General features: G+C 61.5%; 2 protein-coding genes across 8 annotated transcripts in view; one reads left to right on the top strand and one right to left on the bottom strand.

Moving 5' to 3' along the window:
- The window catches only part of THOP1 (thimet oligopeptidase 1), a 330,697-nt gene that overhangs the window by 18,565 nt on the left and 296,323 nt on the right, over positions 1-15,809 (bottom strand). The gene's annotated exons all lie outside the window — the stretch shown is intronic.
- On the top strand, positions 860-12,890 carry LOC134168143 (GTP-binding protein Di-Ras1). Of its 6 annotated transcripts, none has more exons than XM_062627505.1 (3): positions 860-1,208; positions 2,761-3,110; positions 3,603-6,558. In XM_062627505.1, the coding sequence occupies exons 2-3, from the start codon at positions 2,904-2,906 to the stop codon at positions 4,335-4,337; spliced, it is 942 nt and encodes a 313-aa protein (XP_062483489.1). In that variant the 5' UTR covers positions 860-1,208; positions 2,761-2,903; the 3' UTR covers positions 4,338-6,558. The 6 variants fall into 6 exon arrangements, with proteins under 6 accessions (XP_062483489.1, XP_062483490.1, XP_062483495.1 ...); XM_062627506.1 differs by lacking the exon at positions 3,603-6,558 and adding an exon at positions 11,069-12,890 and having other exon boundaries at positions 934-1,208; XM_062627511.1 differs by lacking the exons at positions 2,761-3,110; positions 3,603-6,558 and adding an exon at positions 11,069-12,890 and having other exon boundaries at positions 977-1,208.

The raw sequence follows: 15,809 nt of genomic DNA on the forward strand, positions 1-15,809 counted from the left end.
AGCACCGCCCGCCGCGGACAGCTCCGCGGGCTTGTGCTGGCCCGGAACCTTTCGCCGCGCTCCGCGTTTCACCCCCCGGAGCGATTTGAACGGCGCCCTACGGAGGACTCCCCGCTCGGCGGAGGGGCGGGCTGACGGGCGGCCTTCTCAGCCAATGGGCGGTTGGGTCTTCCTGCCGATGGCCAATGGGAGGGCGTCGTGGGCGGGGCGCCCTGAGGAGGCCGCTCGGGCGGTGCTGGAGCCGGCGCGTGAGTGGTGGTCGGGAAGAGGGGGGGGGGGGCTTCGTGAGGTAACGGCGGGTGCGGGAGGGCTGAGGCTGGGCCCCGGTGCAGCGAGTCCCAGCCGAGCCCCCGCACCCCTGTCCCGGTGACCCTCGGGGTGTCCCCCCCGCACCGCTGCGGCCTTGGGGGGTGCCCCCCCCCCCCAGCGCCGTTCCTCAGGGTGACCGGGCCGGGTGTCAGCGGTTTGAAGGCGCTGGGACAGGAGCGGCTCCGGGAGAACCCCGCCTGGTTTCAGCTTCCCGCAGTGCTTTTTGACGGGGAAAGCGGGATGTAAAGGGTCGTACGGAGGGCCTGGAGCACAAGTGTGATGGGGAACGGCTGAGGGACCGAGGGGGGTTCCAATGGAGAAGGCTCAGGGGGGACCTGATGGCTCCCTACAAGTGCCTGAGAGGAGGATGGAGCCAGGAGGGGCTGGGCTCTGCTCCCAAGGAACAAGGGATGGGACAAGAGGAAACGGCCTCAAGCTGCCCCAGGGCAGGTTTAGATGGAGCTGAGGAACAATTCCTGCCCCAGAGGGTGCTCGGGCATTGGAACAGGCTGCCCAGGGCAGGGCTGCAGGCACCGTCCCTGCAGGTGTTCACACAGCGTGGAGACGAGGCCTCAGTGCCATGGGTTAGGGGTGGCCTTGGCAGTGCTTGGGTAAGGGTTGGACAGGATGAGCTTAAAGGGCTTTTCCAACCTGGTTGATTCTATGAATATATATATATAATATATAATACATATTTTCCTCTATATAGGGCCCTCTGCTTTATATCATATCTCTTCTTGCTGGCATGGTTCATTACAGCCTGCTAAGCCAAGCAGTACCCATCCTAAGTCAATTCTTTATTACAGAAGGCTTTCAGGCTGGTGAAGCAGTCCAGACGTTGGCAGTGCTGAGTCCTGAACACTGGGCTGTTGGCAAGAGCAGGCAAGGAGAAACACAAGGTATTTCTTGCACTTACTGCTTCCTTCTTCACTAAGCTGCTTTGGTCCTAGGTCAGGGGGTGAATGGCTGCTCTCAGCTGCTGCGGGGACCTGGAGGCTTTATGCTCTGCTGGGAACTGTTGCTGGGTTAGGAAAAGGAAGATGAAAGCCTTGTGAGCTGTGTCAGCACAGCACTGAGGAGCGTTGGCAGTCCTGGAGTCAACCTGGAGAAGGGAGCCTGCTCTCAGCTGCATCAATGGGCTGCCTCCTGCCAAAGCCCTGTCCGTGCACATCGAGCTTTCAGGCTCTGGAGTGACTTGTTCAGACCTGGCTTGGCTGCTGGGTTCTCCCCAGAGCAAGTCAATCAGTGGCATCCGAGCAGGGGCTTCTTGGCATGAGCATCACTTCCCATGGGTGCTGAGAACCCATGGCCTGACCACCATAACCTCCTTCTGTTTGCTTCTGCTTGAGCTGCAAACTTGGAGAAGATAGAAAAAAGCTTTAACACGACCCCCCCCCGAATCATTCAGACTCCCACTTTCCTTTTAATAAAAGCCATCATTTCTGCCCTGTTCATCACAGGTGTGGGTGTTAACATGGCTGGGAGTGTTCAGTGTTATTTTGTTACCCCAGTGCACTCTGCTGGCAGCCTTTACCTGGTGACCTGCAAGAGAACCTTCTCAAGGTGCCATTGCTTTGACTTTACAAGGCAATTCTGCGTAAGTGGTGAGAGCAGCAGTGGAGGGACCTGTTCACATCTGTGTATTTAAAAAAAATAGATTTAACAATGTTATTTTGTGAAATGATTTTTAGGAAAACAGGTTTCACTGCATGGAACCTGGAGGGAAATGCTTTAATATTTCAGATCGTCAGTTTTTGTGACCTAGTCAACTCAAATCTTCTTTCTCTTGCATGAAACAACCTCTGCCTCTTCTTTTGTCACACCCTATAGACAATAGAGAGCCTTGCAGGTAATCTCTCTGTAGGGTTTCCCTTTAGAGACAGCTATCAACACTCTCACTGCCTCTTGGTACAGCACCAACAGCCAATGGTAGAGGCTCTGACCCACTCCAGTGAGATGGTGATGGTGGCTCAGGAAACTGAGCAGGAATTAATCCAATAGTGTAGTTTCAAGGATATTAGTACCCCAAAATCCCCTGTGTGAATGTGGAAGGAAGATCTTCAGGTTCATTTCTGTGTGACAGATCCCACCAGCCCAAGTCCCTGTTCTTTTCTCATTGTTAAAACCCAAAGACTTGATCCTTTGGTTGGACTGTACTGCAGGATCAGGTGGTTTGTGTCTGTCCTGGTGCAGGGGGTTGAAGTGAAACCTTGACAACCCGAGGCTGTGCCAGGTTGCTGTGGCTGGTGCAGTTCTCACAGGGTTGTTAAGTTACTGTTTGCTGCACTTATGTTTTTCTCTGCTGGTTTCTCTACTTGCTGTGTGCAGGGTTCTGCTGCTGGCAGCTCCTCCCGCTGCCTCTGGGGAGTTACAGGGGTTGCTATGCAGAGGCTAGCTGTGTTTTGGGATGCTTCCATAGGAAAATCTCTCTTGTTTTGCTCCTGTCCACAGGGACTGAGTCCAGGAGCACTTTCCCCTTGAGGTCTGTCTGTGCCATTGCTTGCTGATGTGCCTGCCCTAAGGGCAGCTGGAAGGACCCCCACTAACTGCTGTCCCCAGAGCCACTGACCGAGGAGTGTTCCCCAGGAAGCACAATGAAGATTGTGGTGGCCAAAGTGCTGTGTCTCCTGGGCATCTGCGTCCTCATGCTGGTGGGGTCCCTCCTTCCTGTCAAGATAATCGAGGCTGATTACGAGAAAGCTCATCGCTCCAAGAAGGTTCTTGCCCTCTGCAATTCTTTTGGAGGAGGAGTCTTCCTGGCCACGTGCTTCAATGCTTTGCTGCCTGCTGTGAGAGAAAAGGTAACTGCTTCTGAGCCTCTCTCCTATGAGCACTTTTAGTCAAGTGGTGCCACTGTGTTCAGGACCCCTGTGCAGGGGAAGCAGCCTCCCTGCTCCTGCCCTGCAGGCCCCCAGGCCTCTGAGCTGGTGGGAATAGGGATGAAGGGTCTCTGTCCAGCCAGAGTGGCTCGTGAAGCCTCCTCAGAGATGGCTGTGCCTGGGGCCCAAGAGCTGTGCCCATCTCCCATTCAGCTTCTGCTCCTGTGCAGATGGGGATCTGTTTAGTTTTTAATGCAGAAGGAGGCTGAGCATCACCTGGATGTGAGGCTCAGAACTCCTCCTGTTTAGCATGTGCTGAAAGCATCGACAGCTGCAAACCTTGCCCTGGAAGGCACAGGAAACATCATGGATTAATTTTGTCTCCATTTAGAGTTGTGTGAGCACACCAGGAATGTTTCACTTTTTGAAGGACGAAGGTGATTGATTCACTGTGCATTGTTTGCTTCCTTCCAGCTCAGTGAAGTTCTTAGGCAGGGGAACGTGACCACGGACTACCCGGCGGCTGAGACCATCATGATGGTTGGCTTCTTTGTGACGGTCTTTGTGGAGCAGCTCATCTTGACTTTCCAGAAGGAAAAACCTTCCTTCATTGACTTGGAGACCTTCAATGCTGGCTCAGATGTCGGGAGTGACTCCGAATACGAGAGTCCTTTCATCGCCTCATCCCGTGGGCGCCCGTTGTACAGCGAGCACAGTCACCACTCGCATGGCCTGAACATCCGGGAGCTTTCCCGCTCCAGCCCCATACGGCTCATTGGCCTGGGGTTTGCTTTGTGTACACACTCCATCTTCGAGGGACTGGCCCTGGGCTTGCAGGAGGAAGGTGGCAAACTCATGAGCTTGTTCCTAGGAGTTGCCATTCACGAGACGCTGGTGGCAGTGGCATTGGGCATCAGCATGGCTAAGTCCTCCTTGCCACTGAAGGATGCTGTGAAGATGGCCGTGACAGTGAGCCTGATGATTCCTCTGGGCATTAGCATTGGGATGGGGATTGAGAGCACCCAAAACGCAGCCAGCAACATTACTTCCCTGCTGCTGCAAGGCATCGCAGGGGGCACTTTCTTGTTCATCACCTTCTTTGAGATCCTTGCAAAGGAATTGGAAGAGAAGAACAACCGTCTCTTGAAGGTTCTGTTCCTGGTGCTGGGCTATGCGGCTCTGGCTGGGCTGGTCTTCTTCAAGTGGTGAACACAGAAGCAATGGGAAACAAACCTCACCTCCTTCCCTTGCAAAGAGCACCAGAGATGAGCTTCTCTTCAGCCAAGGGGGATGCTGAAGCTCAATGGCTCAGTGAAACATCACAGTCCAGGTGGTATTTCCATATTGACCTAAAGAAGGAGAATTTCTTCCTGTGTGCTCAGAGGGAGATAAAGATGAGGAGTGTCCCAGTGTAGGTGCCACAGGTGTTGTCCCTCCTCCCCGGATCTGCAGGCACAGCAGCTTGTGAAGAGATAAGTTGAGACAAACATTAAGAATCGGATTCTAAGGCTGCCTTCAAGGAGCTCATCAAGCATGTGGTTTCCTGTTAATCTGCACAGCCAGCCCCCTCCCTCCTTCCCCTCACACTCATTACACAATCTGGGGCTGAGACTCTGCTCCCTTCACTCTTTGGCTCTGAGAAGGTGAGAAACAGTAACAGCGATACAGTCAAAAGCAAGTGTGGTCATGGATTGCACAGCTGCACTAAGCTGCTTTTGCTAGCTTAGTTTTGAGCAATGTCTGGTTGTGAGAGCTGCCAAAAATCATCCCTTCTGGGCCTGTGGTGTGCCTGGTGCCACAGCTCCCCCAACAGAGCTTCCATCCTAATCCATGGTGACTCAGGAGCTTTTGTTTTGGACTCATTAATGGACAAAATGAGGCCAGGTCCCTGTCCTGTGTTTCATTCTCCACATCTCACCCATATGATGAGCATTCCATAAGGAAAACCTCCAGCAGAGTGCTAATGTACCATTTGGAAATCTTCCTGTCCCTGTCCAAAGGCCTTTCTACAGCATTCCTGCAGCCTGGGATCCACTCGTGTGTGAGGAACGAGCAGCAGCAATTTCCAGCACTAATATTTTAAGGGCAAATGCTTGTGGTGGAATGGGTTTAGCAGCTGCCCTCAAACGTGGGTTTGTGCTCCCTGCCCTCGCGGCTGGCAGGCTCACGTGCCTGCGCTGCATTACAGAGGCTTTACAAGGCCAGCTCGTTGGAGTCTTCCAAAGCAGTCTCTTCCCTTGGGCTTTAGGAGGTTGTGGAAGGGCTGATGGGAGGCAGTGCGCAGGAGCAGCTCTCCCCTGGCTCCAGAGCACGGCTCCAGGGAGGCTCAGCACGCTGTGCATCCTGTTGTGATCACTGGATTTACCCTCCTGGCTGAAGAGCTCAGATCAGAGCCTGGAGCTGGGAACTTGGCCTCCCCGCTGCCTCCTGCTGCTGTGACAGGAGTGAGCCTTTCCTTCTGCAGCAGCTTCCACAGGCAGAGCAGAGCTCGTTGGAAGTGCTGATGGGATTATAACGGGCTTAGCTGTGGTGCAGTCCCCGTTAGTGTGATCCAAAGTGGGAAGAAGGATGGGTGAGACTGTGAAACAGCATCTTGGAGGCAGTGGTTGGCACAGCTGCAGCATATGGAGGCTGATGAGACTCATCTGAGCACTTCCTGGTGCTAGCTATTTTAATTGCTACAACATACCAAAGTCAATTAATCTTGCTTTGAAAAACCTGGAGTGCCAGGGGGAAGGGAGAGTTATTTTAGGCCTCAGATGGCATAAGTGAGCAGGGCCTGAGGAGAACATAATAGGCCTGGATGTGATAAAGCTCTGTGTTATTTCACTTCTGCAGCCAGCTCACGTGGGCAGCGTGGCTCCTCTTGGGGGTCTCAGTGCTGGTGGCTGTCCTGGGACGCTTGCTGTGGGAGCACAGCGCTGACTGTCCCTCCTTGGGCACAGCCACTGTGGCTCTTAGTCGCTTGTAGGTGCTTTTTCCTATACTGAGTAAATGGATGAAGGCCAGAAGGCAGGTGTATCCCAGCACCCCATTTCCCCTCTTCATCTTCCTCATCCTTCCTTGGGCCTGGCCCCATCTGCGTTCAAGGGCTGAGGTACTAAAGCCAAGCCAAGCTGTTGATGTGAGATGTCTTAACCTGTGCCCAAGAGATCAGTAGGGATCCACTACTGGGGGCTGGGATCATGGATCCCCCCCCAGACCTCTCTGGGTCTGGGGTCAGTGTGACAGTGAGGGGCCAGGCTGGAGCCTCAGGTTAACACCCTTCTTCAGGTGGAGCTGGCAAGGGGGCTGAGCTGTCCCCCCTCTTCCTGCTACCCCGGAGGGGTTTATTCACCTGTGAGTAGCAGAGTCCCGTGTTCCTGGGTTGGTTTAGGGGCAGAGGAGGACGAGCCCTATCTGCTGCTCCCAATAAAGCCTCTGGCCTCCATCCCTTCGCATCCCTTGTTCATTTGAAGTCACCGTCGTTCCACTGCGTCCCCTGCTCATGCAACGGGGGCAGGCAGACCCCAGCCCCAGCTCAGAGGGCGAGCGCAGGGGTAGAACGCTCCCGTTCCCCCCCCTTCTCCCCTCCCACTCTGCATCGCAGTGATTCAGCCCTGCGTGTGCAGCCGGCAGCGGCCCCATTGCGTAAGGCTTGGCGGGGAGCTGGGGACTGAATGAAGCAGAGGAGGAGCCAGAGCTAAAACCATCAAGGAAACTCATTCATTGCCTCTACCGAGTAGTACCCGTCCAGCTCGTAACGCCGTGGGGCACTGCGGGCAGGGGGGGGCACGGTGGGGTTCCTTTTCATTGCGGGGGGTGCAGTCAGGGCCCTGTCCCCATTCCCAAGAGGGAAGGCTGATGGGGTGCGTGTGTGTGTGTGTCCCTCCGCCCCTTGCTTCCTGCTGGGCCCAGCAGTGCTCCTCAAGGGACACGTGCTGGTGGCTGCTATTAATAGGAGCTGCGGATTTTAATTGCTGCCGTGCGGGAGCGAGCATCAGTGGGGCGGCTCCGGCTCCGGTAACTGCCCACCTCGGCAGTGACCTCCCAACCCTTGGGGCCTGTGCTCACCTCAGGTTCCAGCCCCACTGTCCCCGTGGTGGGGCAGAGCACCCCGCAGCTCCTAACCCTAACCCTGGCTGAGGACCTTGCCCTTGAGCCTGTGCTCCAAGCAGCTCAGGCCCCAGTCCTGCTCGGCTGCACTGGGGAGGTGGTGGTGGGGGTCCCACAGCCCCAGCAGATGCCACCCAAGGACCCCAATGTGTCATTTGATGGGGGGCTGTGGCTAGGGAGCAGCTTTGCCCCTGCCTGGGGCCTCTCCAGGGTTTTGGGGCTGCTGGTCCTGCTCTGCCATGGCACCTGCAGAGGGGACATGGGCAGTGGTGACAGAGCCCCTGTGCTCGGTCCTTACAGCCCAGTGTCGCTGCCTAAGCCACCCACAACGGCCGCGGGGGCGCACAGCGCCCTGCTGCTGCCGGGTGTCAGCACCTCTCCATCCTGCTCTGTGGCCCTGTATCCCCTGCTTCCACCTGTGGGGCCCCATCCCCATGCTGGGCTGTGCACCCCTGTCCGTGCATCCCTGTCCGTGCATCCCTGTCTGTGCACCCCTGACCCCTGTCTGTGCACCCCTGACCCCTGTCCGTGCACCCCTGTCCGTGCATCCCTGTCTGTGCACCCATCTGTGCACCCCTGTCTGTGCATCCCTGTCTGTGCACCCCATCCGTGCATCCCTGTCCGTGCATCCCTGTCTGTGCACCCCTGTCTGTGCACCCCGTCTGTGCACCCATCTGTGCACCCGTCTGTGCATCCCTGTCTGTGCATCCCCGTCCGTGCATCCCTGTCTGTGCACCCCTCTGTGCACCCCTGACCCCTGTCTGTGCACCCCTGACCCCTGTCCGTGCATCCCTGTCTGTGCATCCCCGTCCGTGCATCCCTGTCTGTGCACCCCTGTCTGTGCACCCCTGTCCGTGCATCCCTGTCCGTGCATCCCTGTCCGTGCATCCCTGTCTGTGCACCCCTGTCCGTGCATCCCTGTCTGTGCACCCCTGTCCGTGCACCCCTCTGTGCACCCCTGTCCGTGCATCCCTGTCCGTGCATCCCTGTCTGTGCACCCCGTCCGTGCATCCCTGTCTGTGCACCCCTCTGTGCACCCCTGTCCGTGCATCCCTGTCCGTGCATCCCTGTCTGTGCACCCCGTCCGTGCATCCCTGTCTGTGCACCCCTCTGTGCACCCCTGACCCCTGTCTGTGCACCCCTGACCCCTGTCCGTGCACCCCTGTCCGTGCATCCCTGTCCGTGCATCCCTGTCTGTGCACCCCGTCCGTGCATCCCTGTCTGTGCATCCCTGTCTGTGCACCCCTGTCCGTGCATCCCTGTCTGTGCATCCCTGTCTGTGCACCCCTGTCCGTGCATCCCTGTCCGTGCATCCCTGTCCGTGCATCCCTGTCTGTGCACCCCTCTGTGCACCCCTGACCCCTGTCTGTGCACCCCTGACCCCTGTCCGTGCACCCCTGTCCGTGCATCCCTGTCTGTGCACCCCTGACCCTTCTGCACCCCTGTCCGTGCATCCCTGTCCGTGCATCCCTGTCCGTGCACCCCTGTCCGTGCACCCCTGTCCCCTGTCTGTGCACCCCTGTCTGCACCCCTGTTCCTCCTCCTGTGTGTCCGTGTCCGCGTGCCCATGCCTGGCCCCATCCACGCGTGGCCCCGTCCCTGCCCGTTTGTCCTCTCCCCGGAGCCGCTCGGGGCTGGGCCCGGGGGTCCGGCGGCCCCGGGCGGGGCGGGCGCGGCGGGCGGGGCCGGCGGCGGGGCGGGATCGGCTCTGCGGCGGCCGCACCGCACCGAACCGCTCCGCTCCGCGCCGCACCGCGCCGAGCCCCCGCCGGGCCGAGCCCCGCCGCACCGAGCCGAGCCCCGCCGCGCCGGGCGGACCGGAGCCACCGCTCCGGGGCCGCCCCGGGCCGGGCCATGCGCTGAGGCCGCCTCGCAGCCCGCAGCCAAGGGCGGATCCTGGGCAGGACACGGTGAGGCGCGGGCACCGCAATGCGACCGGCGCGGCGGGGGAGGCAGGGGAGGGACGCGGGGGTGCCCTGGGCGATGGCACCGAGGGGGAGCGGAGCCGGGACCCCGGCCCGGTGCTGCGGGACCCTGGTCCTTGCCCCTCATCCTGCCCCTGCCGTCTGCATCCTGCCCCTTCTCCTGCCCGCCATCTCCATCCTGCCCTCCATCCCTCCTGCCTCTGCCCTCCATCCATCCCTCCATCCATCCATCCTGCCTCTGCGCTCCATCATGATCACCAGACCCCCCCCCCCCAAGCTGTTTGTCTCCTCCAGCGCTGGTGTCCAAGTGGGAGGATGCTGAGGGGTGCTGGTGGGGTGAGGAGCCCCACGGCAGGACCGTGCCTGGGCTGCACCCGGGGCTCGCTGCTGACCCCATCCCTGGGAGCCATGGGGAGGCCGTGGCCTGGGTGGGCAGATGCTGAGGGCACTGTGGGGTTGCGGCAGTGCCTATGAAGGCCCCTCCAACCCAGCCCCCTGGTCCCAGTGCCCCGTGCTGTGGCCCCAAGGCCGGGGGCTCTTTGGTCTGCAGGACACTCACCAGCCCCAGCCAGGACCTGATGTTCCCCTGCTCCAGCCCTGGCCCCATGAGCCAGTGATGTTTGTGACATGGTAGAATCCAAGGGGTGTTTTTCTGCCCCGTGTGCAGGGAGCCCTCGATGGGGCAAGCTTCTTGGGTGCCCAAGGCCACAGTGATGGGCTCCCTCTCTGTACCCCAGCTGCTCGCTCCCCTGGTTTTCCAGGCACCAGCCCCTACCTGGGTGTTTGGGAACAAGCTGGAGCTGCTTGTGGGAGCTGGTGCCATAGGGTGGGGATGCCAGGGCCATGGGAAGGAGCCGGTTCCCAAGGAGATGCCTGGGGATGGAGGAGCCGTGGTGCCCAGCGCAGGGCTGCCCGAGGGGCTTTGCTGTGCCCCTCTTCCAGACTTGTTGGTCCCCGAATTGAGGTGGAGGTGGTGGGAGCGGTGCTGGCCTGGGACAGAATTGACTCCCTCCAGCATCTGCCCGAAGCGGTGTCACTGCCCTCCCACCCCGCTTGTTGCTGTTGGTGGGGCACCTCCAGACCCCCTGACCCATGGCCCCTGTCCCGCTGTGGTGCCTTGTGTGTGCTGGGGACACCTCACGGGGCAGAGCTGATGCTGCCCTTCCCGTGCTGCAGCAGGGAAACTGAGGCAGGGTCTGGCTGAGGCAATGCTCAGCCTGGGGCTTGGCATCAGCGCCTCGTTGTGCCTCCTTGGTCCACATCCTGCGGCTGCATCACTTGGGGGGGGGGGGTACAAGTGGGGACCCCTTCAGCCCCACGGGAGGGGTTTGGCAGCCACAGCGGTCTCAGAGCCTGCAGGCCACAAGCCCACGGCCGTACCCGTGTCTCTCTGCCCCTGCTGCATCACCAGGGTGTGAGTGGAGCCGAGGGATGGCAGAGCACAGGACGCGGCGCGGGGCACAGCGCGCGGTGCCGCTGGGTGCAATGGCACCTCCGCACTCGGCGCCCACAGCAGCCGTGCGAGGCAGAGCTTGGAGGGGCTCTGAGTCCTCCCTGGACCGGCAGCTGCCCCCTGGGGCTGTTCCTGCTGCCGGGGAGGGGGGGGCGGCTCTGGGGGTGCCGGGGCTCTCAGTGTTTGTGTGTGCCCCCCCCCGCAGCGCCGTGGCCGCGGCTCTGCCATATGGCTGCAGCGGGCGGCTGGTAAAAATAACCAAAGCTGCTGCACCCCAGGCGGGCCGGGAGCACCCTGCAAGGGCACCTCAAGGGCATGGGGGGGGGGCGGGACCCCCCAGTGCATTGGGCTGGTTGGAGCAGGGGGGCTGCATCTCTAAGGGGGCTTCCACTGGGGTTGGGGGGGGGGGGTCCATCTTGACCCCCCTGCCGCTGCTGTGACACCTCGCTGTGCCCTCTCCCTCGCAGCAGCAGCAGCAGCAGCATCCGCAGGGCAAGATGCCGGAGCAGAGCAATGATTACCGGGTGGTGGTGTTCGGCGCCGGCGGCGTGGGCAAGAGCTCGCTGGTGCTGCGGTTCGTGAAGGGGACCTTCCGGGACACGTACATCCCCACCATCGAGGACACCTACCGCCAGGTCATCAGCTGCGACAAGAGCGTCTGCACCCTGCAGATCACCGACACCACAGGCAGCCACCAGTTCCCAGCCATGCAGCGCCTCTCCATCTCCAAGGGCCATGCCTTCATCCTGGTCTTCTCTGTCACCAGCAAGCAGTCCCTGGAGGAGCTGAAGCCCATCTACCAGCAGATCGTGCAGATCAAGGGCAGCGTGGAGAGCATCCCCATCATGCTGGTGGGCAACAAGTGCGACGAGACCCAGCGGGAGGTGGAAAGCAGGGAGGGGGAGGCCATGGCCAAGGAGTGGAAATGCGCCTTCATGGAGACCTCGGCCAAGATGAACTACAACGTCAAGGAGCTCTTCCAAGAGCTGCTGAACCTGGAGAAGAGGAGGAACGTGAGCCTCACCATCGACGGGAAGCGCTCCAGCAAGCAGAAGAGGACAGACAAAATCAAGGGGAAGTGCAGCATCATGTAGAGCCCTAGCCTGGCCCGCACACCCCCCCCCCAACCCCTTCAAGTTCACCTCCCTCTCCCCCATGGCTGGACGTGGCATCGCAGCGGGGCCGTCCCCTTGTCCTCTGTGCCATCACTGTGACTGTGTCGGGACGCTGGCAGCGTGGGCTGCGCTCGCCTCAGGTCTTGGGGTGAAGATGGGGCATCCCAACGAGCTGAGGGATGCTCGACCGCCCCACGCTCGGCACAACGGGACCAGGGACACGCAGCCAGGCACCACTGGGGAGCACATGGATGCACACACACACACAGACCCCCCCCCCCGCCCCGTTCTCTGCAGCACCGGCTGGTCCCGTTCCTGTCCCCTCCCCGGTGGGAGTCCCCACACTGATGGGAAGGACGGTGCAGGATGAGGGGGTCGGTGTCACCCCTGGGGACAGTCGCTCGCGTCCCGGTTGCTCCGAGCACCCCCTGTCCGCACACAGGCAGAGACTTGGGGTAGGAGCAGCCCCTTGCTCGGTGCCCGCTCACCCCTTGCCCCCAGCCCTGTCCCGGCACCGTGGCCCCTCCTGGCCCCCCCCCCCGCAGCCCCTTGCCCCCTGCCCAGTTCTGGTGCCGCAGCCGGGAGCCACCAGTCCAAGCACAAAGCATCGGGTCCGAGGGATGGTCCTGACCCAGCACAATCCTGGTGAGCTCCGGTGGGAGACCCCCCCCCCCCATCGCGCCGCTGCCCCGTGAGCCCCACAGCCTGGCGGGGCCGCGATGCCGCGGTGATGGGCGCTGCCGCTCCCCTGCGCAGTGCCCTGCGGTGAGCAGCGTGTCCCCCCCTCCCTGCAGTCCCTGCTGCAGGCTGGCCTCTGGCCCCACACCCCGGGGACCCCCAACACCCCCCCACCCCCCCTGCTCTGGTGCAGCCCTGCTTGTTCCCCCGCGGCCGGAGTGGGGTCCCCACGCTGTCACCAGCCCCTCATCCCAGCGAGGTTCATCCCCTTGCTCCGGCCCTGCTCACCCTGCACCAGGGCCCCTGGGGCTGTCCCCAAGGGGGTGTCCCTGGACAGGCTGGGGCCCCCCCAACCCCAACCCCGCGCCGCTGTGCCCAGCTCTCCGCACCCTTGGCTTTTTACAGCAGGACCCGAGCACCCAGGGGACGAGGTGACGTGATGATGTAGCCTTTATTCTAGAAATAGTCTTCCTTCAATAAAGAGATGAGAAATGCTCCTGCGTCACCGCAGAGCAGCACCCGGCCAGGACCACGCTGGGGTTTGGGGGGGCCACGGCTTGGCACCAAGCGGGTGCGACGAGGGATAGGGGTGCATGCGTGCGCATCCCTCTGCATGCTTGCCCATGCATGCTGCAGGCGTGTGCGCGCACACACATGCATGGAGAAGCATCCGCGCTGGTGCATGTGGCCATAGCGTGCGCACACGTGTGTGTGACACCCCCCCCCCCCCAACAAAGGGGTCCGTGCCCCCCCCAACCCCGCTCCTCGCTGCCTGATGCGGGCTGATGTCCCCGTGGGGAGGGGGTGGGAGCTGGGTGCGTGCGTCATCATGCCTGTTGCCTTGGAAACCATCTGCTCCCCGGGCACGGGAGCCGTGTGGGCACGGGTGCGCGGGCGGGGGGCGGCGGGGGAGCGGGGCTGCCGCGGGCTGCGGGGCCCGGGTATGGGCATGGGCATGGGCATGGCCCCACCGCGGTGATCGCGGCTCCATGGGCACGGGCACGGCTGCACGGGGATGCTCAGAGCTCCATGGGGATGCTCAGAGCTCCATGGGCACGGGCATGGCTCTGTGGGCATGGGCACGGCTCCACGGGGATGCTCAGAGCTCCACGGGGATGCTCATTGCTCCACGGGGACAGGCATGGCTCTGTGGGCATGGGCACCGCTCTATGGGCATGGTCATGGCTCTGTGGGCATGGGCACGGCTCCACGGGGATAGGCACAGCTCCACGGGGATGCTCAGAGATCCATGGGGACAGGCACAGCTCTGTGGGCATGGGCACGGCTCCACGGGGATGCTCAGAGCTCCACGGGGACGGGCACGGCTCTGTGGGCATGGGCACCGCTCTGTGGGCATGGTCATGGCTCTGTGGGCATGGGCACGGCTCCACGGGGATAGGCACAGCTCCACGGGGATGCTCAGAGCTCCATGGGGATGCTCAGAGCTCCACGGGGATGCTCAGAGATCCATGGGGACAGACACAGCTCTGTGGGCATGGGCACGGCTCCATGGGGATGTTCATTGCTCCACGGGGATGCTCAGAGATCCATGGGGACAGGCACGGCTCTGTGGGCATGGTCACGGCTCCGTGGGCATGGTCACGGCTCCATGGGGATCTTCATTGCTCCACGGGGATGCTCAGAGATCCATGGGGATGCTCAGAGCTCCACGGGGATGCTCAGAGCTCCACGGGGATGCTCAGAGCTCTATGGGGACAGCCACAGCTCCACAAGGATGTGATGGCTTCCTGCTGCTGGCCATGGGAATCACTCCTGTCCCTCCTGTCTGTACATCCCTCCTTCCTGAGGGATGCAAGGGGCCAGGACCTTCAGGCAGGAGGACAGGATGGGGACAGACAGGTGCTGGGGACATTCGGTGCTGGGCCCCACCTGCTTGGACCCCCAGGACCCCCAGGCAAGGCTGAAGGGCTCACAGGCTTCTTCTGGGGGCAAAGGGGGGGGCAAAAGAAACCCGTGTGGGGATTCCTGTGCTCAGAGCCCCCAGTGCCCACAGCGGCTCTGCAGCGCCTTCAGCTGGCGAACAGAACATCTCTGCCTCCCCGTTCCCCGGTATCTCATCCCACATCTTTGCTCCCCTCCTCCTGTCTCCCACTGTCCCCCCCACCCCGGCTGGTGCAGATGGGGACCTGTGTCAGTCGAGTCACCACGGAGCACGAGCTCGGTCCTGCTGCCTCTTGCGATGCTCCAATGGATGTCCCTCAGGATGTTATCACTCCCCAGGGAGGGTCTGGGAAGCTCTGGCCACTGCAACCCCCCCCATGCCCAAGCCTGGCATTCAGCACCCATCAAACCACCCAGGCCAGGGGCACCTTGAGCCCCCAAAACCTGCACCCAGGAGCTTGGCTGGGCAGCAGCACAAGATTGAGATGGGCGATCCTCGCAGGGCACCCAGTGCCTCCCCTGGTCCAGGGTTTAAACAAGATGCTCCTGAGCATGAATTAGTGGGATGAGCCTTGCTCCAGCCCTTTCCCATTGCTCCCCCCGGTGATGAGGAGCTGTTGCTGCAGCCTGCAGCCGTAAAATGCACAAATCCAGCAGCCGGGACCCAAATGAGCTCCTGGCACCGTGCATCACGCCAGGCCCTGGTGGCTGCACAGGACATAGTCCCTCGTGTCCCCCAAAGGGAGGGGTGGCAGGGAAGGCTCCTGGAAGTGCTCGTGGTCCTTGCGGCGCTGGCCTGAAGCCGAGGAGTTCCCCTTGTGCCCCGATCTATGCCTGGTGCTGCCCCATCTGCTGCCAAAGCAGCTTAAAACACCGCGGGTGAGGACATATGGGAGGAAACTGGATTAAGGGTAAAAATCAGCCTTCTCCCCACTAACAGGATTATTGGGGTTTCAGCCCAATCTCGGCCAGCGCTGGCATGTGCCCGACAGCGGGGCCAGGGGGAACAAGTGGGGGCTCATGCTGAGGTTGGAGCTGCAGCTGGTACATCGTGGTGTGGCCTGGCCGCAGGAGCGACGCTTGCAGTGCCTCCTGCTCCGGGCTCGTGGCTCTGTCTCCCCGCTGGCACTGCAGCCAGGAGCCAGGCACCAGTGGGACCCGGCCGGCTGCGCTCCCTCACCCTGTGCCAGTGGCAGCTGGGGGAATCAAAGCCTTGATTCACGGCGAGTGTGATTTCCTGCTCTCCCGGTGCTGCCGGCGTGACTGCCGCCCGCTGCTGATTCATCCCCATGGATTTTCCCCTCTCTGCACAGGGAGAGCGGCTCCGCCAGCATCCCGGCAGCGGGAGAATGAGGCCACGGCCCCCTGGCACGCAAGGACCGCTGCCAGCCAGCCGCGTGGATGGGGCCAGAGCATTGGGGGACCCGGCAGGGGGCACAGTGGGGTGGGGGGGCTCTGCTCAGGGGCACGGGGCCGTGCTCTCACTGCACCCCATGGGTGCCAGGCACCCAGG

This window comes from Pezoporus occidentalis, unplaced genomic scaffold, assembly GCF_034315485.1.
Source record: "Pezoporus occidentalis ecotype Australia unplaced genomic scaffold, CSIRO_AGI_Poc_V1 ctg301, whole genome shotgun sequence".
Classification (NCBI taxonomy): domain Eukaryota; kingdom Metazoa; phylum Chordata; class Aves; order Psittaciformes; family Psittacidae; genus Pezoporus; species Pezoporus occidentalis.

Coding starts and splice junctions, on each gene's coding strand:
- LOC134168143 (XM_062627505.1), top strand. CDS start 2,904: ATGAAGATTGTGGTGGCCAAAGTGCTGTGTCTCCTGGGCATCTGCGTC. Junction 3,111..3,602: donor TGCCTGCTGTGAGAGAAAAG/GTAACTGCTTCT, acceptor GCTTCCTTCCAG/CTCAGTGAAGTTCTTAGGCA.